The 18,803-nt window shown below is 42.5% G+C and overlaps 1 protein-coding gene across 2 annotated transcripts in view; it reads left to right on the forward strand.

The window, feature by feature from the left end:
• BMP2K (BMP2 inducible kinase) overlaps window positions 1–18,803 on the forward strand; it is a 200,970-nt gene that overhangs the window by 98,066 nt on the left and 84,101 nt on the right. For both annotated transcript variants that reach the window (XM_083175555.1, XM_083175564.1), the window contains exons 5-6: window positions 2,724–2,845; window positions 8,479–8,560. In XM_083175555.1, the coding sequence (XP_083031681.1) occupies window positions 2,724–2,845; window positions 8,479–8,560 (204 nt within the window). The remainder of the gene's footprint in view (window positions 1–2,723; window positions 2,846–8,478; window positions 8,561–18,803) is intronic.

Below are 18,803 nucleotides of genomic sequence, written 5' to 3' on the forward strand. Positions count from 1 at the left end.
ACTCCAGCATTTGTGCTTAATCAAGTGTGTGTTTGCTCAAAGGAAAGCATGAATCTGAACGCATGTGTAAGGCTATGCGTGAGCATGTATGGACTCTTTGTATTGAAGAGTGTGAATGCTTTGTGTGTTGTTAGCATGATGCTGCAGGGATAATGTGTTTGATGGATGTGCAAGTTATAGTCAGGATTTGTGAGTATTGCATGATGCAGGTTAGAGGTAATTTGGAATAAATGTTGTGGAAAGACAAATGAACGTACAGTCAGTTTATGTTTGATTGCCAGGCGGAAGTTATTAGTCTTTTGTTAAAGTTCCTTTGTGGGCCATGTAGTGGAATCTAAGATGGCCGACAGTTATTATAAGATGGCTGAATGCCATGCGGCGGTATCTAAAATGGCGGACACAAAGACTTGGTATCACAAAATGGCTGCTTCTTCATAGCCACGCCCCCTCCCGCGCTGTATTCGCATACACAGTATTTAACACTGAGGTTAATTGTATTTAAGGATGCTGGCATAATAATCGTTATTATGTATAATACCTGTATTGTTATATTTTGAAATCCATGATACAGTTTCATCTGTTTACATTCATAAATAATATTCAATGATTATAAATCTGGACATTCGCTTATTGATTGCGTGCGACATGAATAAATTAGATAGACTTTGTATATATAAATAAATGTACTTATATAAGACCTATTGACTTTTTAACTAGACATGGTCTATTGAGTCTATGAAATCTTGGTAAATACTGGCTACTTTTGCATCTAGCCCACAAATACTGGACAGCTTTATTATACTGCAAATTAGATGCGAGTTTAGACAATCCACTCTTGAATCTATAGGCCCCCATACATTTGTGCCATTTGACCTCTTTTTTCATCCAATTCTGAAGGATCTGGCTGAGAAATCGGATAAAGTGTCCAAATAGGAGGTGTTTGCCTTCTGAATGGATCTGATGCGTGTTCCCGTGCTCGTCGAATCGGAGTCAGAGGTTGGATCGGCAGAACATAAAATGAGTCTGAATCAGACCCATCAATGGTACAAAACGGGTGCTTTTTAGCTCCCACGATGTATCGCATCTGATCCAATATCCGTTACTAGGTGTGGGCCAGCGGTTTCATCGCTCTACATCCTTGGCTGGCAGGGAACAGGGTGAGCTCTCTAAGCCAATCAGCAGCTGCCCACTCATTTGAATGGGAGTTTTGAAATTTCCTGGCCGCCCACCTGCCGCTACCAAAGCTCCCATTCAAATGAATGGGTGGTCGCTGATTGGTCGAGAGAGCTTTTCTCACCCATTCACTGGAACTTACAACTTTCCCAGCAGCTCCGCTGCGATGCGATTTATCACAATAAAGAAAAAATCAACTGCCAAATTGTATGTAAGCCCACCCGGGGAGCTGCCAGGGAAGTTGAATGTAAAATGGGTTTGATTTGTCCTTAAGACCAGTGTATAGGGTCCTTATCTCTCTGCACATTTTTTTTTTTTAATCTCCTTTCCAATTCTGCTTGTTTTAATAAGCATATATTGTCAAAATACAAGTTGCAATTTATGAATATCATATACAACTAAATACTGAGTTGGAAGGAAAATAAGTGTCAAAAATTGATGAACTGAACCTCCGTTTTTTAATTATTCTTCATATCCTTTCTTTGCATCAATTACCGGGAGAAGCGGAGGTGAGAACCACGCTTCGCTAATTTGAAAAAAATTAGCTCATTGCACAGAACCTTCTGTGGTACTTGTTTCCTAGAACGGCGCCCAGATTTTCTACGTACGCAAACGTAGGGAAATCTCATCGCATGGGCCATTTTAGTGCCATGCGATATGATTTTTTTAATGTAATTTATTCACTGCTCTGTGTGCCCCAGGGGATCGCGTCGCACCTCCCCCAAAATCGCATGCCTTTTTTTTATGGTGTGCGATGCCATTACATTAGCTATACAATGATATCATTGTATGACATACAGTGATGTTTTACGCACCCCCCTTCACTATCCACACCACCTCAAAGCGTGGCGAGCACAGCGGAACGCGTCCTCCGATGTTTTCATACCCCCACTATCCACGTTGGCGTGGAGTCGATTTTATTTAGTGTGGCGAGCGCAGCGAGCCACCGAGCCCGAAGCGTGGCGAGTGCAGCGAGCCCCGCAGATAACTTTACATGTATTCCACGTCCCCTCGTGGGGCTCGCCGTGCTTTGGGCTCGCTGCGCTCGCCACACTATATAAAGTCAACCCACGCCGACGTGGATAGTGGGGGTATGAAAAAGTTGTAAGATGCGTACCGCCGCCCTGCTCGCCACGCTCTGGGGTGGCGTGGATAGTGTGTATGTGTGTGTGTGTGTGTGTGTGGGGGGGGGGGGGGGGGGGTGCGTAAAACCTAATTTTATGACAAACAATCATATTTTTGTATAGCTAATATTACTTGAAAAAATCGCATCGCACAGCACTAAAATGGCCCATGCTATGCAATGCAATTTTCCGACGCAGAATACCCCACTAAGCAAATAGCTTAGTGGGAGCCGTTCTAGGAAACAAGTACCCCTTCTGTATTTTTTTATAATAGGACATTCCCATTTACCACATTTCCCTGATTGTCGTTTATAGATCTTGTATGCATAACAACATAATTAAAATGCATTGGTTGTGATTTCGATTTTGATACGCAGCCTAATATATATGCCCAGCATAATGCACCTGGTTTTTTTTGTCTTCAAGGTTGAGAACATTTTGTTAAATGACAGTGGGAACTATGTGTTGTGTGACTTTGGCAGTGCAACAAACCGATTTCTTAACCCTCAAAAAGATGGCGTAAACATTGTTGAAGAGGAAATTAAAAAGTAAGTTAATAATATTTATCTTTTATGGGGCCCGGGGTTACATGTTGCAATTGCCGGTCAATATAGCAAATTTGGGTAAGTGCAAGACCATTTCACTTTAGACTCTCAGGCTCCCTGCTGAGAAAAACACAATCCCATAGTGCTCCAAATAAAAGCCAACTGGATAATAGTAAAATAACCCTTTTATCAATGTGAATATAGAAACAAATCTATATAGAAAAAAATTCCAATTTTGTCACTTTTACCAGAAGGGTAGGCGAAGTGGCCAGTTAGTAGAGTCAGATGTTCTGAAGTCTCAGAACTCCATGTTAAGTAGGCCACTAGTCACCCATTTGTGTAGTGCTACATAGGATATCACTACATCTTTATCCTTGCTGAGCAGTTGTGGCTCACACATTTGCCACTCAAAATAGGCCTTCCGTCAGCTCATTTGGGGGTGTTTTGAAGAATGTGTGGTCTCAAAGGAGAAGTGATTGTTTTAGCCTTAACTCTTGCATGCCCTATTATTGTACTATTGTCACCTAATACAGTAGGGTACTTTTTGGACTTTAAATAGGAAGACAAATTTGGTTCTGTACAATATACTGTAGTTAATTATAATTATATCACTGGAAGGCCTAGAGACCGGCTTTAAGTGGTCATGGGCTTGATTCAGACTTCTTTGCAAGGCTACAATTTTTGCAGATGGACAAAACCATGCTGCACTACAGGTGGGGCAGATGTGACATGTGCAAAGAGTTAGATTTGGGGGAGTTATTATATATATATATATATATATATATATATATAATTGTGTAAATATTTGCTGCTTTATTCTTAGACTGCAATTTAGATTTTAGTTTGAACACACCCCACCCAAATCTTACTCTCTCTGCACATGTTTCATTTGCTTCACCTGCACGGCATGGTTTTGTCAGAAAAAATTGCAGCCGTGCTAACCAGTCTGAATTAGAGCCCCTTAGCTCGATAATTACTTGCAGATTTTAGTTTTCGGTATAAACATCTAGGAAATCAAGCTAATGATTTTTCTTGATGGTTGGTGTTAATTTTACTATGCATCTAAGGTGAGTACGGTACAGAAAGGGCTATTTCACACGCTCTGGCTCCTGCCGGGTGGCGAAATCCCGCACGGCCAGGAAGCTGTTCCGCACACAGCAGTTAATAATGGACACAAATGTGTCCATTTACACGGGACGGCCACAGCCCGGCCGCGGGGTTGCAGCCAGATCCCACCACTGGAAGGGATGGCTGCCAGGCTGTGGCCATCCCCTCCATTGTAAACTACTGTGTGCGGCACGTCTTCCTGGCCGTGCGGGATTTCGCCGCCCGGCAGGAGCCAGAGCGTGTGAAATAGCCCAAAGGGTACATCACTTGAATATTCTGAATATATTCTCATAATTTTCACTGTGTGATGAGACTATGGATTTATGCCAAAATAGGGTGGTTGGCTCAAAGAGCTGGAGCCAGAGTAAAGCTGATCAGTTTTTAATTGTAGTTTTCACAACTAAAAGCTTTCTTCTATAATAAACATTTGAAATTATATTTAAAATTACATGAACATTTATATCCACTTAACACTGTTAAGACCATACTATCAAATGTACTATGTTTACCTAAAATGTCCACTAAACCAAATAAAAATAATTACTATATTAGTTGGTCTGAGCTTCTTTAGAAGTAGGGTAAGCAAGGCCTTGCCTAGAGAGCTAGTAGTGTCATACCACACATTCTAGTAAGAATAGTAGTTTGATATCAGGAGTACAGTTACATTGAAGTTTCCTGGCGCCATAAGCACAAACTAGATAACAGGAAGAAGTCAGTGGTGACTAGAAATGGTGTGATTGCAAACAGCTTGGTGAAATGTTGTACATTGATGGGGGTACAACAATAATCCATTTTGAGGCAGATGTATTAAACTTGAAGAATAGAAAGTGGAGATAAATTTAAAGGAGATAAAGCAGTTGGGAGTTTATTGGCTGGTGCTTTATCTCCTTTCACTTTATCTCTAGTTTATCTCTTCTCCGGACTAAATACATCTGCCTCATTGATCTTTATTAATAATGATCTTTGTGTGGCAAGCTTCAAATGTGTATTAGTATGCATGAGGGCTGAAACTCAGCAGACATTACAGAGAAGTGAATTACCCACATTCTGTAGCATCTTTATTGTAGCTCTTTTCTTCCTTTTCCTTCAATCTCATCATTAATCTCCCACATACTGTTCATGAGTATTGTCATTCTCAAAATAGAGAACTGACAGTTGCAATGCTGGGAATCCTCTGATTTTTAGTACCAAATAGCGCAGCCTGCAAAATGACAGAATCTGATTGGTTGGTACTTTAGTACAGTATATCTCTCTTAAAGGCTTCATACATCTACTTCCTGTTTGTTGTAGAAACTTTTGGTGGACTCAAGGTTTTGTTTCTGACATAATATTTTCCCAATACCCCTCAGCCATCAGGAGGCTCACTACAGACCTTTCGTCCTTCTTATACGGGTCCTGTCTGTGTGAGAGATATCCTATGCCAGGGGTTCCCAATCTTTTTCTAATCATGGCACCCTAGAGTATCAGAACTTTTCCACGGCACCCCTAGGCCCCAAAAAATATATATCAAATTAAGTAGATTGTGTTTATATGTGTTTCTTAGGTTCAGTTGGATTCAGTATTGAATCCCGGCGGTCGGGATCCCGGCGTTCAGAATCCCGACGCCGGAATCCCGACAGCCGAAATGCCGACAAGGGGGGGACGGGGATCGCCCCCCCTTGCGGGCTCGCCACGCAGCGGGCCCGGTGCCTCGCTACGCTCGGCACACTAATTTATTCTCCCTCCAGGGGTGTCGTGGACACCCCTGGAGGGAGAATGTGTCGGTATTTCGGCGGTCGGGATTCCGGCGTTGGGATTCTGAACGCCGGGATCCCGACCGCCGGGATTTTAACTGCATCCCGTTCAGTTATGTGGTAAAGGGGGCAGGATTTGGTTCTGTTTGTACACATTGTATGATTGGCAGCCACCAGCACTGGTTTTGTCCAGAAATAATTGATCATAAATAATTTGAATTGATCCTGGAAGACCAACCCGAGGCACCGCTGCAAGTGTCCCGAGGCACCCCAGGGAGCCTAGGCGCACAGTTTAGGAACCACTGTTCTATGCACATTACTGAGCTATGTAGTGGTGGATATATTAAGTCCTATTGCATTTTTTCTCCAACATAAGAAAATGCACTATTAATATAGGGTATAGTTTAAGCATAAGGGGGGAGAGAGGGCATGATAAGAGCCCTATAATTATTTTGAAATGGTTTACCACACCTAGCAATGCAGCAATTTTCAGTTTTACAAACTAAGCATTGCAGACACAGCACTGACCATGTAAAGCAATATAGCTAAAGGGGAAATGAGTTTATAGCAACATCCAGCCAATAATAGCAATGCATACAGTGTATAAGCAGTACCTTTCTTTGCCAACAATACCTTTTTGTTGAGGATAAAAGCACAATTTTTTTAGGCTTACTGAAGCAATCTGTGATTTTTAGATGTGGTCATATGAAGACTTTCAGATATAAATAATCTACTACAGTATTTTACTGCGTTTGCAGTGGATTACAGTTTAAACTAGTTTTCCTGTTTTGGATTTGCATCTTTCAGCTTCCAGTGGTTCCTAGCTTCTGGTAAGGATTCAGTATGAAATCCCGGCGGTCGGGATCCCGGCGTTCAAAATCCCGACCGCCCAAATCCCGACAAGGGGGGGACGTGGATGGCCCCCCCTTGCGGGCTCGCTACGCTCGGCACGCTAATTTATTCTCCCTCCAGGGGTGTCGTGGAAAGTGTTGGGATTTCGGCGGTCGGGATTCCAGCGTCGGGATTCTGAACGCCGGGATCCCGACTGCCGGGATTAAACTGCATCCCTCTGGTAACAGGGGTCTGGTATCTAGGGGCTGTGGATCAATGGGTCGACCAATGTAGGTTGAGAGGGTCGACATGATAAAGGAAGACATCACAAGCCTGACAGATACAACAGGTCGACACAGTGAAGATGCCAACTTAACCTTGTGTGTGTGTGTATGCGCTATTTTGTATGTTTCAGCACATACAAACCAAATAAGTGGAAATGTGGACCCTCATCGGTATGTTTCCATTGCAGTCTGCACAGGTCAGGTCAGGTCACAGTCAGGTCAAACTCTTTACATTCCTAGTCATAGTGCACATGGATGGTAAATGATGAAAACTTTGAGGTAAAAAAAAAACCTGTGTCAATCTTTGTCATGTCAAACTCTTTACATGTCGACCTACTGTTTGTCAACAAAATGGGGTGGACCTATTGATTGTTGACCTATAATTTAAAAAGTTTTAATTTCTACGCTTGGGAGACATAAATGTATTTTTAGTTTCTGTGGTTGCAGCCGTCAGTGTTGTTCATGTTCTGATGTCCTAGGGCAGGGGTGGCCAAACCGGTCCTCAAAATCTAGCAACGGTCCACGTTTTCCAGGTTACCTAGCTGGTGCACAGCTGTAGTTATTACTAACTGTCACATTTTAAAACATGCTGCATTCATTCATACTATAGATCCACAGGAAAACATGCACTGTTGGTAGATCTTGAGGACAGGTTTGGCCACCCCTGTCCTAGGGGGTTCCACAGTTTCTGGGTTTGAATTTTATAAATCTCTTCCCATATATATAAGGTATAGTGGGGCAGATATATTAAGCCTGGCCAAGAGATAAAGTGGAAGAAGATAATGCACCATTTAAGGGAAAAAAGTCAGTCCACACAGCCTCAAGCGCTCTTTTTCCTGCAGCTGTTAAACCCCAATAGGAAATATTCAATCTTGATATATTTCCAAACAAATAGATCAAAAAAGTTTTTTTTACATGTAGGGGTTGACTACAGCGCTGGATCAATATGTTAATTCATTTGTTTTGTAGGATTTACAAGGTTATTCACTCCACTTCACAAAATATTTTTTGACTTTCATGGATTTCTTAAAACATAGTCACTTTATCGAAAAATCAAAAAGCCAATGAAAAATATGAAATATGAAAAAGCTAACCAGGAACTGTTTTGTTTGGTATTTTATATATTTTTTCATATTTTTTATTGGCTTTTTGATTTTTCAATAAAGTGACTATGTTTTAAGAAATTGTGTTGAGTTAATATTTTGTGAAGTTCAAGTGGAGTGAATAACCTTGTAAATCCTACAAAACAAATTAATTAACATATTGCTCCAGCGCTGTAGTCAACTCCTACATGTAAAAAACTTTTTTGATCTTTTTGTGATAATGTACCAGCCAATCAGCTGTGTTTTGAAATATGACAGTTGTGAGTTGATTGGCTGGTGCATTTTCTCTTTCCACTTTATCTCCAGTTTATCTCTTCGCCAGGCTTAATACATCTGCCCCACTGTTTGGACATTGTGGGAGGTATTTTCATAGGTTTGAGAGAGATAAAAAGATAACCAATCAGCTCCTAATTGGCATGTTACAGAGTGTGTTAGAAAAATGTTAGTTAATAGCTGATTGGGTGGTGGATTGTCTGTATTCCAAGCTATGATCTATATTCCCCTATGTATGTATGTATGTATGTATCTATGTATGTTTGTCCTCCTATTTCCTAAACACCACTTTACAACTATTTCAGGTATACCACTCTCTCATACAGAGCTCCTGAAATGATTAACCTCTATGGTGGAAAACCAATTACTACAAAAGCAGATATATGGGTAAGAAAAAGATCACCATTTGCTGTAATAATAATGTGCCATCTTACTCCAAGTAATGCTCCCTTTATCTTGATGTTTACATTTCAGTGATTTATTTCATTCATCTTTTAGCTTCTAGAAAGTCCTTTTGCAAACAGATTTTATCCTGACAGGGAACACATGGAATATTTTGTGTTCTTGAGTACATCGAGCAATCAAAAGAAAAAAAATCAAATACAGTAGTCTCAAAACAAGATTACTGTTGCAGTAAAGCCTAGCACGTACAGAAACAAAATACAATGATTCACGTAAATCACTAGGCTTGTCGTGGCCCAATGCAGCAGAAGAATATGGAAAGGTTTAACGTGACCTTGTTTCTGAAAATGACAATGTACCAAGTGACAGGAATTTCTGGACTGTGCTATTCAGAATGTAAAGAAGAAGAGGAAGCAAAGTTGCCTGTATTTTGGATGTGTGATCAAGTGAATTCAGTTTGAATGTTTATTAAAAAGGAACAGCTAATTGTAGATTTTTGTTTTTCTTTTAATATTTAGGTCCAAATGTAATAAATAGGGTGTGAGAATCAGAAAGTGAGAGATTTTGGGAGCGTTTTCTCATTTTATTTAAGGGGCAATCATTTACACTGGATATCAGGTTGATTTTGCCAAGTAAATGATTGCCGCTTTAAAAAAAAATGGGAAAACTCAGTACTTATGTTAGTTGGGCGCCCACTAAGCTATTTCCTTCGTTTTCCACGTCCCCTCGTGGTGCTCACTTCGCTCGCCACGCTTCGGGCTCGGTGGCTCGCTGCGCTCGCCACATTATATAAAATCAACTCCATGCCGACATGAATAGTGTGGGTATGAGCGTACTAACTATAGTGGGCGCCCAACTAAGATATAAGTACCGAAAGCTCTTCCAAAATCTCCTTACTTTCTGATTCTCACACCCTATTACATTTGGCCCTTTTTCACAGTTTGTACTTTAAAAGTCACTGTATGCTGTATTTCCAATTAGTTTTTTGACAAGCACAGCATAGTGACCTGTTTCTTTTTTTGCACAATACAAGCAATATGCAGTGCTTGTGGTATAAAAAAAAAAAAAAAAGTGTGTCAGTGATTGTGAACTAAGTACTTAATAGAGAAAAAAGCGTAAAAACTATACAACTCCATATAAGCAATACAATTTTCACAGCCTGGTAATAGTTTAAAATCTGCACTGAATAAATGTTATTGATACCCCATAAGGATGGATGTGTCATAGTTATTACCCCACAAGTGGACCTGTGGAGGAATTATATCCTCATCGATCCAAGGTGGCAGATCCTCATTATGTATTCGGTTTCTGTAACCACGTGGGTTGGGCTTACATAGTGAGGATCTACTATCTTGGATTGATTTAGAAATAATTTCGGATTCCTTACACCAGTGGTCCAATGTTGTCCTGTTGTATCTGTAGGACTATGTGTCCACTCTTTATTATCATAAATTATTGTCACTGCATTCAATTATTGTATACTCAGCAGTAGCATTTCCCTCCTGCTATTGCTGTGAACTGCAGTGCATTAGGGCACACGCTGCCTGCACAGGGGAGCAGCACTCAGTCTTAGGGCATATGTCCTGCTTATTATCATGGGACACAGCAATTAATGATAGGCTGCAATGTGCCAGTGCACAAACACACACATAGGCAGAGAGTTTGACACTTACCCGCTCTGATGCGTCCACTCCAGTCTGAGCTGCTCCACCACCAAGGACACAGCTGCGCTCTCACACAGGCGCATTTCCCCCTCCCTCCTGTGAGTAGCGCTCCTCGCACTATCTATCCAGGAGTGGGGGGCAGCGTGCTCCCGGTCACTGTGCAGTGCACACTCAGCAGTAAGTGACCTGGAGCGCACAGCAGCAGCAGCACCATTCACCACGACGGACCTGATCTTTCCTCTCTCTGGCTCCTATACAGCAGGTGGGAGCGGAGGAGGGGTTGACGACCGGCGGCACTGCGCTAGAGGGCAGACGTTCTCTGGCTTGTAGGCTGCCGTGCTTGCGCTGAAGAGGCGGCTTTCTTGTTTAAAAAAAAAATCGAGAATAAAAGGTGAAGGCTGGCGGCGGCTGCGCGGGCCACATGAAGAGGTCTGGCGGGCCGGATTTGGCCCGCGGGCCTTGTGTTTGACACCCCTGGTCTGGATTCATCTGATTTGTGACTATTGGGATGGCGAAAGTCTGGTTCCTGACTTTATCTCTTCTAAAGAGAAAGATCTAATGATTTGTATATGAAAAATCTGCTTTCCTGCCAGTTTTGTGGCATTTAATATGGTTGTGCCTCAGTTTGTGTATACCACTTCTGGTGGGCAGCCACCAGCCATGGAGGAAGGGGGCAATGGTACAGATGGTGAAGGATCACAGACATGGAATTATTTAGCAGTGAAACAGGTGGGGTGTGGTCAGAGCAAACGTGAAGGGAACAATAGCACATATAAGGCAGAGAAAGAAATGGTAAAAGAAGTGGTGGGGCAAATTGTAAGCACCACAGATACTCATATTGACGTTTGCTGTGTACTGTAGTGGCATTAATATACTATACTATAAAACCAAAAACTTCACTGTGCCAGTGTAGCAACTTCATGAGTTGAATACAATATTCCACCATGTCATAAATACAATATCTACATGTGTGTAAATTCTAACATTTATTACATGAAAAACACAATAATATTGAGTCCGATAGATATGAATCAGGTTGCTGTATGCCATGTAGTCCAAAGGTGTTTGCTCATTCACACCACCTTTAGATTACATGGCGTCTGCTCTATCATCAGCCAATTTAATTTCCTTAACCAAAACCTGCCGACAGGAACCTTAAGCTGGGTACATATGATAGACGATATACGGGACAATTTAGCTGATTTCGATGACTCGGGTTAACAACATCTGAATATCGTCTGGTGTGCACACGTAATGTAGTGGATGATGAACTCTCCAGCATCAATCCTTTTTTGGTCCTGCATGCAGGACGATGGAGGACATTGCTAGCTAGGGCCATAGCTCCTGCTCACCCAACCTCCCTCACCCGCCAATTCTCATTCAAACTGTTTATGTGCTTCCCAATGCCGTGTATGGGTGTGGTGCACTTCCCATGACGCTACCTCTTAGAATCGTGATATCTTTTAATAAAGGCCTAGGTACTTGTGTATTATCACGGCGCCCACTAAATCGGCCGAAAATTGGCCGCAAATCGCATGCAAAAATCGGATGCGATTTTTCGGCCGATTTTCGACCTATTTTTTCGGCCGATTTGCAGGCTGTTCCATCATTGCACACCTTGCACACCCCCGATTTCCATCGTAGTGCATCGCATGCAATATAGTGGCATGTGATGCATGTGAAGCGATTTGATTTGTAATTGTACAATCACCCTGATGGGTGCTTACAATGTTAAATGCACCCCCATTGTCAACACCACCCCCACTATCAACGCCAACCCGAAGCGCAGCTTTACATGTATTCCGCGTCCGCTCGCTGCGCTCGCCACACTATCTAAAATCAACTCCACGCGTGGAGTAGAAGGAACAAACAGAATCAGGTGGGGGGGGGGTGTGGGTCACGACGGCGTGTACGTAGGGGAGGAGCTCCGGCCTCTCCGAGGGCTGCACGAAATGAGGCGCCGCTGAAACGCCTCCGGACTCGCCTCCCTGGCCTCCCGCCATCCCGCCCGCTATACGTGTGATATGTCCGGGGTTACCTTGTGCCTTTAGCCTGGTGCCTGCCCTGAACGGCCGTCTTTGGTGGTCTGGTTGCCGCATCTCGTGTTGCGGCTGAGGTAGCTCTATCTCCCCGGGTGGACTGGGCTGAGGGTCTGCCGGGCCCCGCTGCACGCTGGGAATCGTGACGCGCTGTGACGCGCTGGGAGACGTTGCCGTCTTGGAAGGAGAGAGGAGAGAGCTGAGATCAGGCGGCGTGCTGGAGTCACTACACGCGGCGAGTTGCTGGCCGGCGTTTCCATCTTCCCCCCTCTATTTGCTGCGTACCTGTAAGAAGTTAAAGGACCCTGACCACGATATACAGCAAGGAGGGGTGCCAGCATACAGGGGTGAACAGTGAGTCTCAACATGTTTGTACAGCGGCTATACTGAGTAGTAGGCGCAACGGAACGGTCCAATACTCAGGCTGTTGGTAAGTCCACACACATTGTATGAGAACAGTTGAATTGGGCTTGAGACCCTTATGTATCTGGACTGCTGCTGAGAACATCTTGCCTCTAGTATATATTTGCCTTGCCAGTAACATTAATAAACCCATATATATGGTGGAGTGACCCTGTGCAAACTATCGACGCTGAAGGGGATTTCCTAGGTGTGTGACAAATTGTCCCATGTGTGTGTGGTGAAGCACAGCCTTGGTACATTAATAACTTTGAACCAGTAATCTCTGGGACCACCAGCACAGTAATAATATACCCCTGTCTTTCAATTCTAATACACCTGTGGTCAATATAAGGGTATTCTGGTGTTAGCCAAACGCTCCTGTGCTTGTTGGGACATTTTAAGTCGTTGGCATTGACTTTGTGAATAGTCATAGCTTGTACATTGGGGAAAACCACGCAGAGCTCGGCCGCCGCCAAGCTAGAGAAATTTGCACGGTCCCAGGCAAAAAATCCTACTGAGTCAAGGGAAGCTACCCCGCAATCTACACCCACAAAAGGGGGTAGCCCCCCCCAACAATCGGGGGAGGTTACCCTCCAACAGGTTCTGGATGCAGTCAACTCATGTGAGACCCGCCTATCAGAACAGCTTAACAAATTGCAATCTGATATTATACTTTTGAGAGATGATGCGCAGAAACTTCGAAATCGAGTGACGGAGGTGGAATCGCGTGTCTCTTGTATTGAGGATTCAATGTTGCCCCTTCAGACCCAGGTCAAAAGTCTGGACGGTAAAATGTCTGAAATTCAAAATAAGTTATCAGATATGGAAGGGCGTTTACGCCGCAATAACATTCGTTTTGTGGGTTTTGAGGAGCAAGTAGAGTCCAGCTTGCCTGAAAAATTTATTGAAGATTGGTTGAAATCGAGCCTGGGGAGCGAGGCCTTATCACCTTTTTTCACTGTTAAAAAGGCACATAGGGTCCCATCGAGACCCCCGATACCTGGAGGTGCTCCGCGCACTTTGATTGCAAAAATCTTGCATTACAAGGACCGTGACAATATTCTGAGGCTTGCAAGATCAAAGGGTGGCCTCTTGTATAACGGGAAAAAGATCTCCCTATTCCCTGATCTTCCATACTTGATCCAAAAGGAAAGGGCTGGGTTCAAAAATATCAAGATTAGACTTTGAGAACTGAACTTGAACTTTTCAATGCTTTATCCTACTAAATTGAGAATTATAAATGGTGGGGAGACTAAGTTCTTTTTTACTCCCAGAGAGGCGACTGCATGGCTAGATAGGAATTATCCATCTAATCGACAAATGGCACCCAGTTAAAAAATATTGACTACAGATAATAACGTGACATAATGGATATTATCACCTTTTTTTTTTTTTTCTTCCCCCTGGTATGAAATAAGTTATAGATGTGCTATGTACCCGTATGGGTATATCAGTGCGCTAATGGTGTATGTATCTTAAGGAAGTTTTTTGTTTTCTTCTTCTTTTTTTGCTGCTTAGGTTATAAAACAAAGATGTCATAGATGTGTAATGTGTCCATAAGTGGATATATTATTGTTGATGTTTATATGAGTTAAAAATGTATATTCATAAAAAATCCTTTTTTTTTTTTTTTCCTCTGGTGGATTGAGAGCTAATAGTCGGGTGGGGGGGGGGGGGGGGTTTGGGGTCGGGAGGGGTGGTGGATATAAGTGATTGGTATTAGTGCGCGGCCCTCGGAGGGCCCGGACCGCCATAGGAAGTGACCAATAGTAAAGTGCCCTCAGTGTTGGTGATAGTGGTTTGATGTTTTGAGGGATATTTGAAAGTTGGGTGGGCGTAAGGTATGCCTAGTGGGGTAGGTTATACAGGGTGGGGGGTGGGGGTGGGACATGGGTATATGTTGTTGATCTACGTCCATGTTTTTGTGTGTTGTTGTATGATACCAGAGATACTATGTATATGTGCTATGTACTCTCAGCCATATGATGCCAGAGGCCTTGGATGGGCCTATGATATAAGTAGATTGAGACCTCTACGAGGGGTGCAGGTTAAGCTACTAGGTTTTACCATTAAATACTATGGTGGCGTTTCTAACTTGGAATGTTCGTGGATTAAGTGAGAAGGTCAAACGCTCCCTAGTACTCAAACAATGTAAGGAGCTCAAGGCTGATATAATATGTCTCCAAGAGACTCATCTGTATGGAGGGAGAATAAACGCATTGAAACGCCCTTGGATAGGTGCTGCATTTCATTCTACTTTTACTTCCTCCTCTAGAGGAGTGTCTGTCTTCGTCACGAAAAATGTTATATTTGAACTTATAGATTCCAAAATAGATCCACTTGGCCGTTTTGTTTTTTTGGACGGTGTTGTTGACACTAAACGTTATTGCATTCTGGCCGTTTATATCCCTCCTCCTTTCTCATTTGATATACTCAGGGCAGCGGTTGAATTTGCCTCTCAGCGCCCGAATATCTCTGTAGTTTGCCTGGGCGATTTTAATGCGATGATGAGCCCTATAATGGATAAATGGAATAAACAAGGGGGTCAAGATGCTAGCAGAGGTGGGTTGGCGGAATTTGTTAAAATGGTAGGATGGTGGGATGTTTGGCGAGAAAGAAACCCCAAGCTTAAACAATTCTCATGTTATTCTGCCTCGCATAATACATTTTCAAGAATTGACTTGATATTCACAACTGGGGATATACTTGGTGATGTTGTAGGGATAGAATATAAGCCCCGCGGGGTCTCAGACCACTCCCCATTGGTTATGCGGGTCGATCTTGAAATGCAGCATGGCTATAGATATTGGCGGTTCCATCCTGCCTGGCTGCCCCACCTTAACTGCCTTGAGGAATTGAATATAGAGATTGAGCAGTTCTTTAATGCTAATTTAGACTCCGCTAGCCCCATTATAGTGTGGGACTCATTTAAAGCAACATTGAGGGGGTACTTGCTTAAAAGGATCGCTGAGATTAAAAGGAAAGCTCGGGAAATAGCGCAAGAGTTGGAAGTTAGGTTAACGGAGAAGGAACAGAAATATATTACGGGAAAAACTGAAGCTGATAGGGTGGATTGGCTTACTGCACAGAAAGAATGGGTGGAACATCTTCAAAATATGACTAGATATAGAATGTTAAAGCAATCCCATAGATTTTATCAAAATATCGATCGAACAGGGAGATTTATGGCCTACCTCTCAAGAGTTGATAATACTGTTAATATAGTACCAAAAATTCAATTAGAAACCGGGGAGATCTATACAAAGCCGGCTGAAATAGCGGAGGCCTTTGCAACGCACTTTAGGGAAATATATCAATCCAAAGTGGACTCGCAAAATGAGGAGTCTGCAGTGTATTTAGGAACAATTAATCTCCCTAGATTGTCCTGTGATGATTGTATCTTTTTAGACTCCCCTTTAGAATTACATTGGGGCGAGGCGGCTATAAAATCTTTGCCGACTAATAAGGCACCAGGGGTTGATGGTTTACCGGGGGAAATATACAAACAATCAGTGCAGACATTAGCCCCAAGGTTATTGAAAACATTCCAAGAAATGGATGCTAAGAAGGACCTGGCAGAATCAATGAGGGAGGCCATCATTGCAGTTATACCGAAGAGTGGTAAAGATCCTGTCTTATTGGACTCATATCGGCCTATATCTTTAATTACGGTCGATGCAAAGATATATGCTAAGATCTTGGCGAACCGGCTTGATAGTGTAATTGATAAAATTGTTCACCCTGATCAAAACGGATTCATGCGTGGGAAGTCCACGGCAATGAATATACGAAGATTATACACTTACCTCCAAATGGCCGATGTATTAGGTAAAAAAGTTGCACTTGCATCTTTTGACGCGAATAAAGCATTCGACTCAATTGAGTGGCCATTTCTTAGGCAGGCAATGATGGCCTTCGGAATTGGTTGTCGTTTTATTGACCGGGTTTTTTTGTTGTATAGATCTCCCTCGGCTAGGGTATTAGCTAATGGGTACATATCCAGTTCCTTTCCTCTGTTACGTGGTACCCGACAAGGATGCCCTCTGTCGCCACTGTTGTTCGCATTGGCCATTGAGCCACTGGCGTGCAAGCTGCGGACAGTATTAGGTGAGGTGGGCATAAGAGATAATATTGTATCCTTATATGCGGATGACTTGCTGGTAGGGATGGCGGATTATGCTAATCAACTCCCGATAGTTACTGATGTGCTTAAGGAATTCGGTAGACACTCTGGACTTACCATTAATTATGGTAAATCACATCTTCTCGTAGTTCAGAGGTCCGGGACTGGGCCGATTGGTGAAAGCTTCGGCCTTCGGGCGGTGGACAAGTTCAAGTATTTGGGAGTGGTTGTCTCGGGGAGAGCCGTTAACTTTCCCCTAGACAACTTGGATCCCCTAATAGGTGAAATTAAAAATAAATGTAAAAGTTGGCAATACCTTCCATTGACAATTATTGGGAGAGTTAGTTTGATTAAGATGTCAATCCTACCTAGACTCTTATATATGTTTGTACAATCCCCAGTCCTCATTCAAGATTCTTTTTTTAGGAAAATTAATTCAGTATTATCTTCATTTATTTGGCGGAATAGAACCCCGAGAATTAAAATGATCTCACTGTACAGGGATAGACAACGAGGAGGTGCGGCTATGCCCAACTTTAAACTTTATTATTACGCTGCCCAATTGACTCATTTGGTTGGCTGGGTAAGGGAGGAGGAATGGACTGATGATCTTATTAAATTTACACAGGATGCCTTGGGTTTGTCTCCACTCCAGGCACTGCTTGAATGTAATGTAAAATCCAGAACCCCCCTCCCTCCCCTGCTCAGACAAGCAAGGAATATTTGGAAGTGGATTAGTAAACGTATGCAATATGAAGATGTAGATCCAGATCGGGCTATCTTCACACTACCGCAGATGGAGAAGTTAGGGGGTGATCAAGGGGGTAGCCTATGGAGGCAATTTGGGATTCAGGCCACTGGCCAGATCTTTACGGGCAACACATTTAAATCTTTCATCCAGATACAAAGGGAATATGATCTCCCTAAAACGATGTTTTATCGATATTTACAAATGAGAAGTGCTATAAATCAGATGAATAAAAAATAATCCAATAGCCATAAAGGACTCCCCACTTAAAGATTTTTTGAGGAAGATGTGTCGATATAAAAGGCTATTGAAGTGCTATAAGTTCTTGAGTGAGTATACGCAAAGAGAGGAACTGGAGGGGTTATTTTCAAAATGGATTAAAGATATTCCTGAGTTGAACTTAACATCTTGGGGGTTGGCCCTTGCTGCACCTGTGCTGGCCACTAGGTCAACCAGGATACAGCAGATTCAGTTGAATATATTATATCGGACTTATCTAACCCCAGATAGGATTTCTAGATTCTCTAATATGGTTAGTAAATGCCCAAAGTGTAGAAACAACGGGGGCGACTTTTGGCATCTTCTATGGGATTGCAAAACATTGCAAAACTTTTGGCAGAAGGTTGGGGACATACTGGTTGAATTGGGTTTCCCGAGTTGTACCATCAAACCAGCTGCACTTATTATGGAAGTATGGCCTTCTAATACGATATCCAAAGAAATGAGCAATATTGGTATTATTTTATGTGCCATTGCAAAAACAGTAATTGCACGTTCCTGGATGGCCCAGACGGGTCCCAGGATCCAAGAATGGGTTGCATTAGTTAACACCACCATGGACCATGAAAAGAGTAGTTACATGGCAAGTAGCTCGGTTACTAAGTTCTATGGAATATGGGGACGATGGTATTACTCTAGATTTAATAGGATAGAATGATAATAGGGGGAGGGAGGGATGGATTGGGACTGGGGTTGTGTTTATTAATTTATGATTTACACGTTAGCATTAATTTGAAAAAGCATGATCACTATTAGTATAAAGAGATGTTCTAGGGAATGTAGGACTCCACCGTTTTTTTTTTTATTGTTTGGGTTATTATCAGCTTAAAGGAAAATTTAAAAACATAATATATTGGTGTTATGAACCACACTATGTGTTGATTGAAATGTATTGAAATTTATAGATAATGTTAAACACAAGTCGAGTACTGAGTATGTTAGAGCACAATTAGTTTTCTTTATGGTAATATAT

This window comes from Crinia signifera, chromosome 1, assembly GCF_055691185.1.
Source record: "Crinia signifera chromosome 1, ASM5569118v1, whole genome shotgun sequence".
Taxonomy (NCBI): Eukaryota; Metazoa; Chordata; class Amphibia; order Anura; family Myobatrachidae; genus Crinia; species Crinia signifera.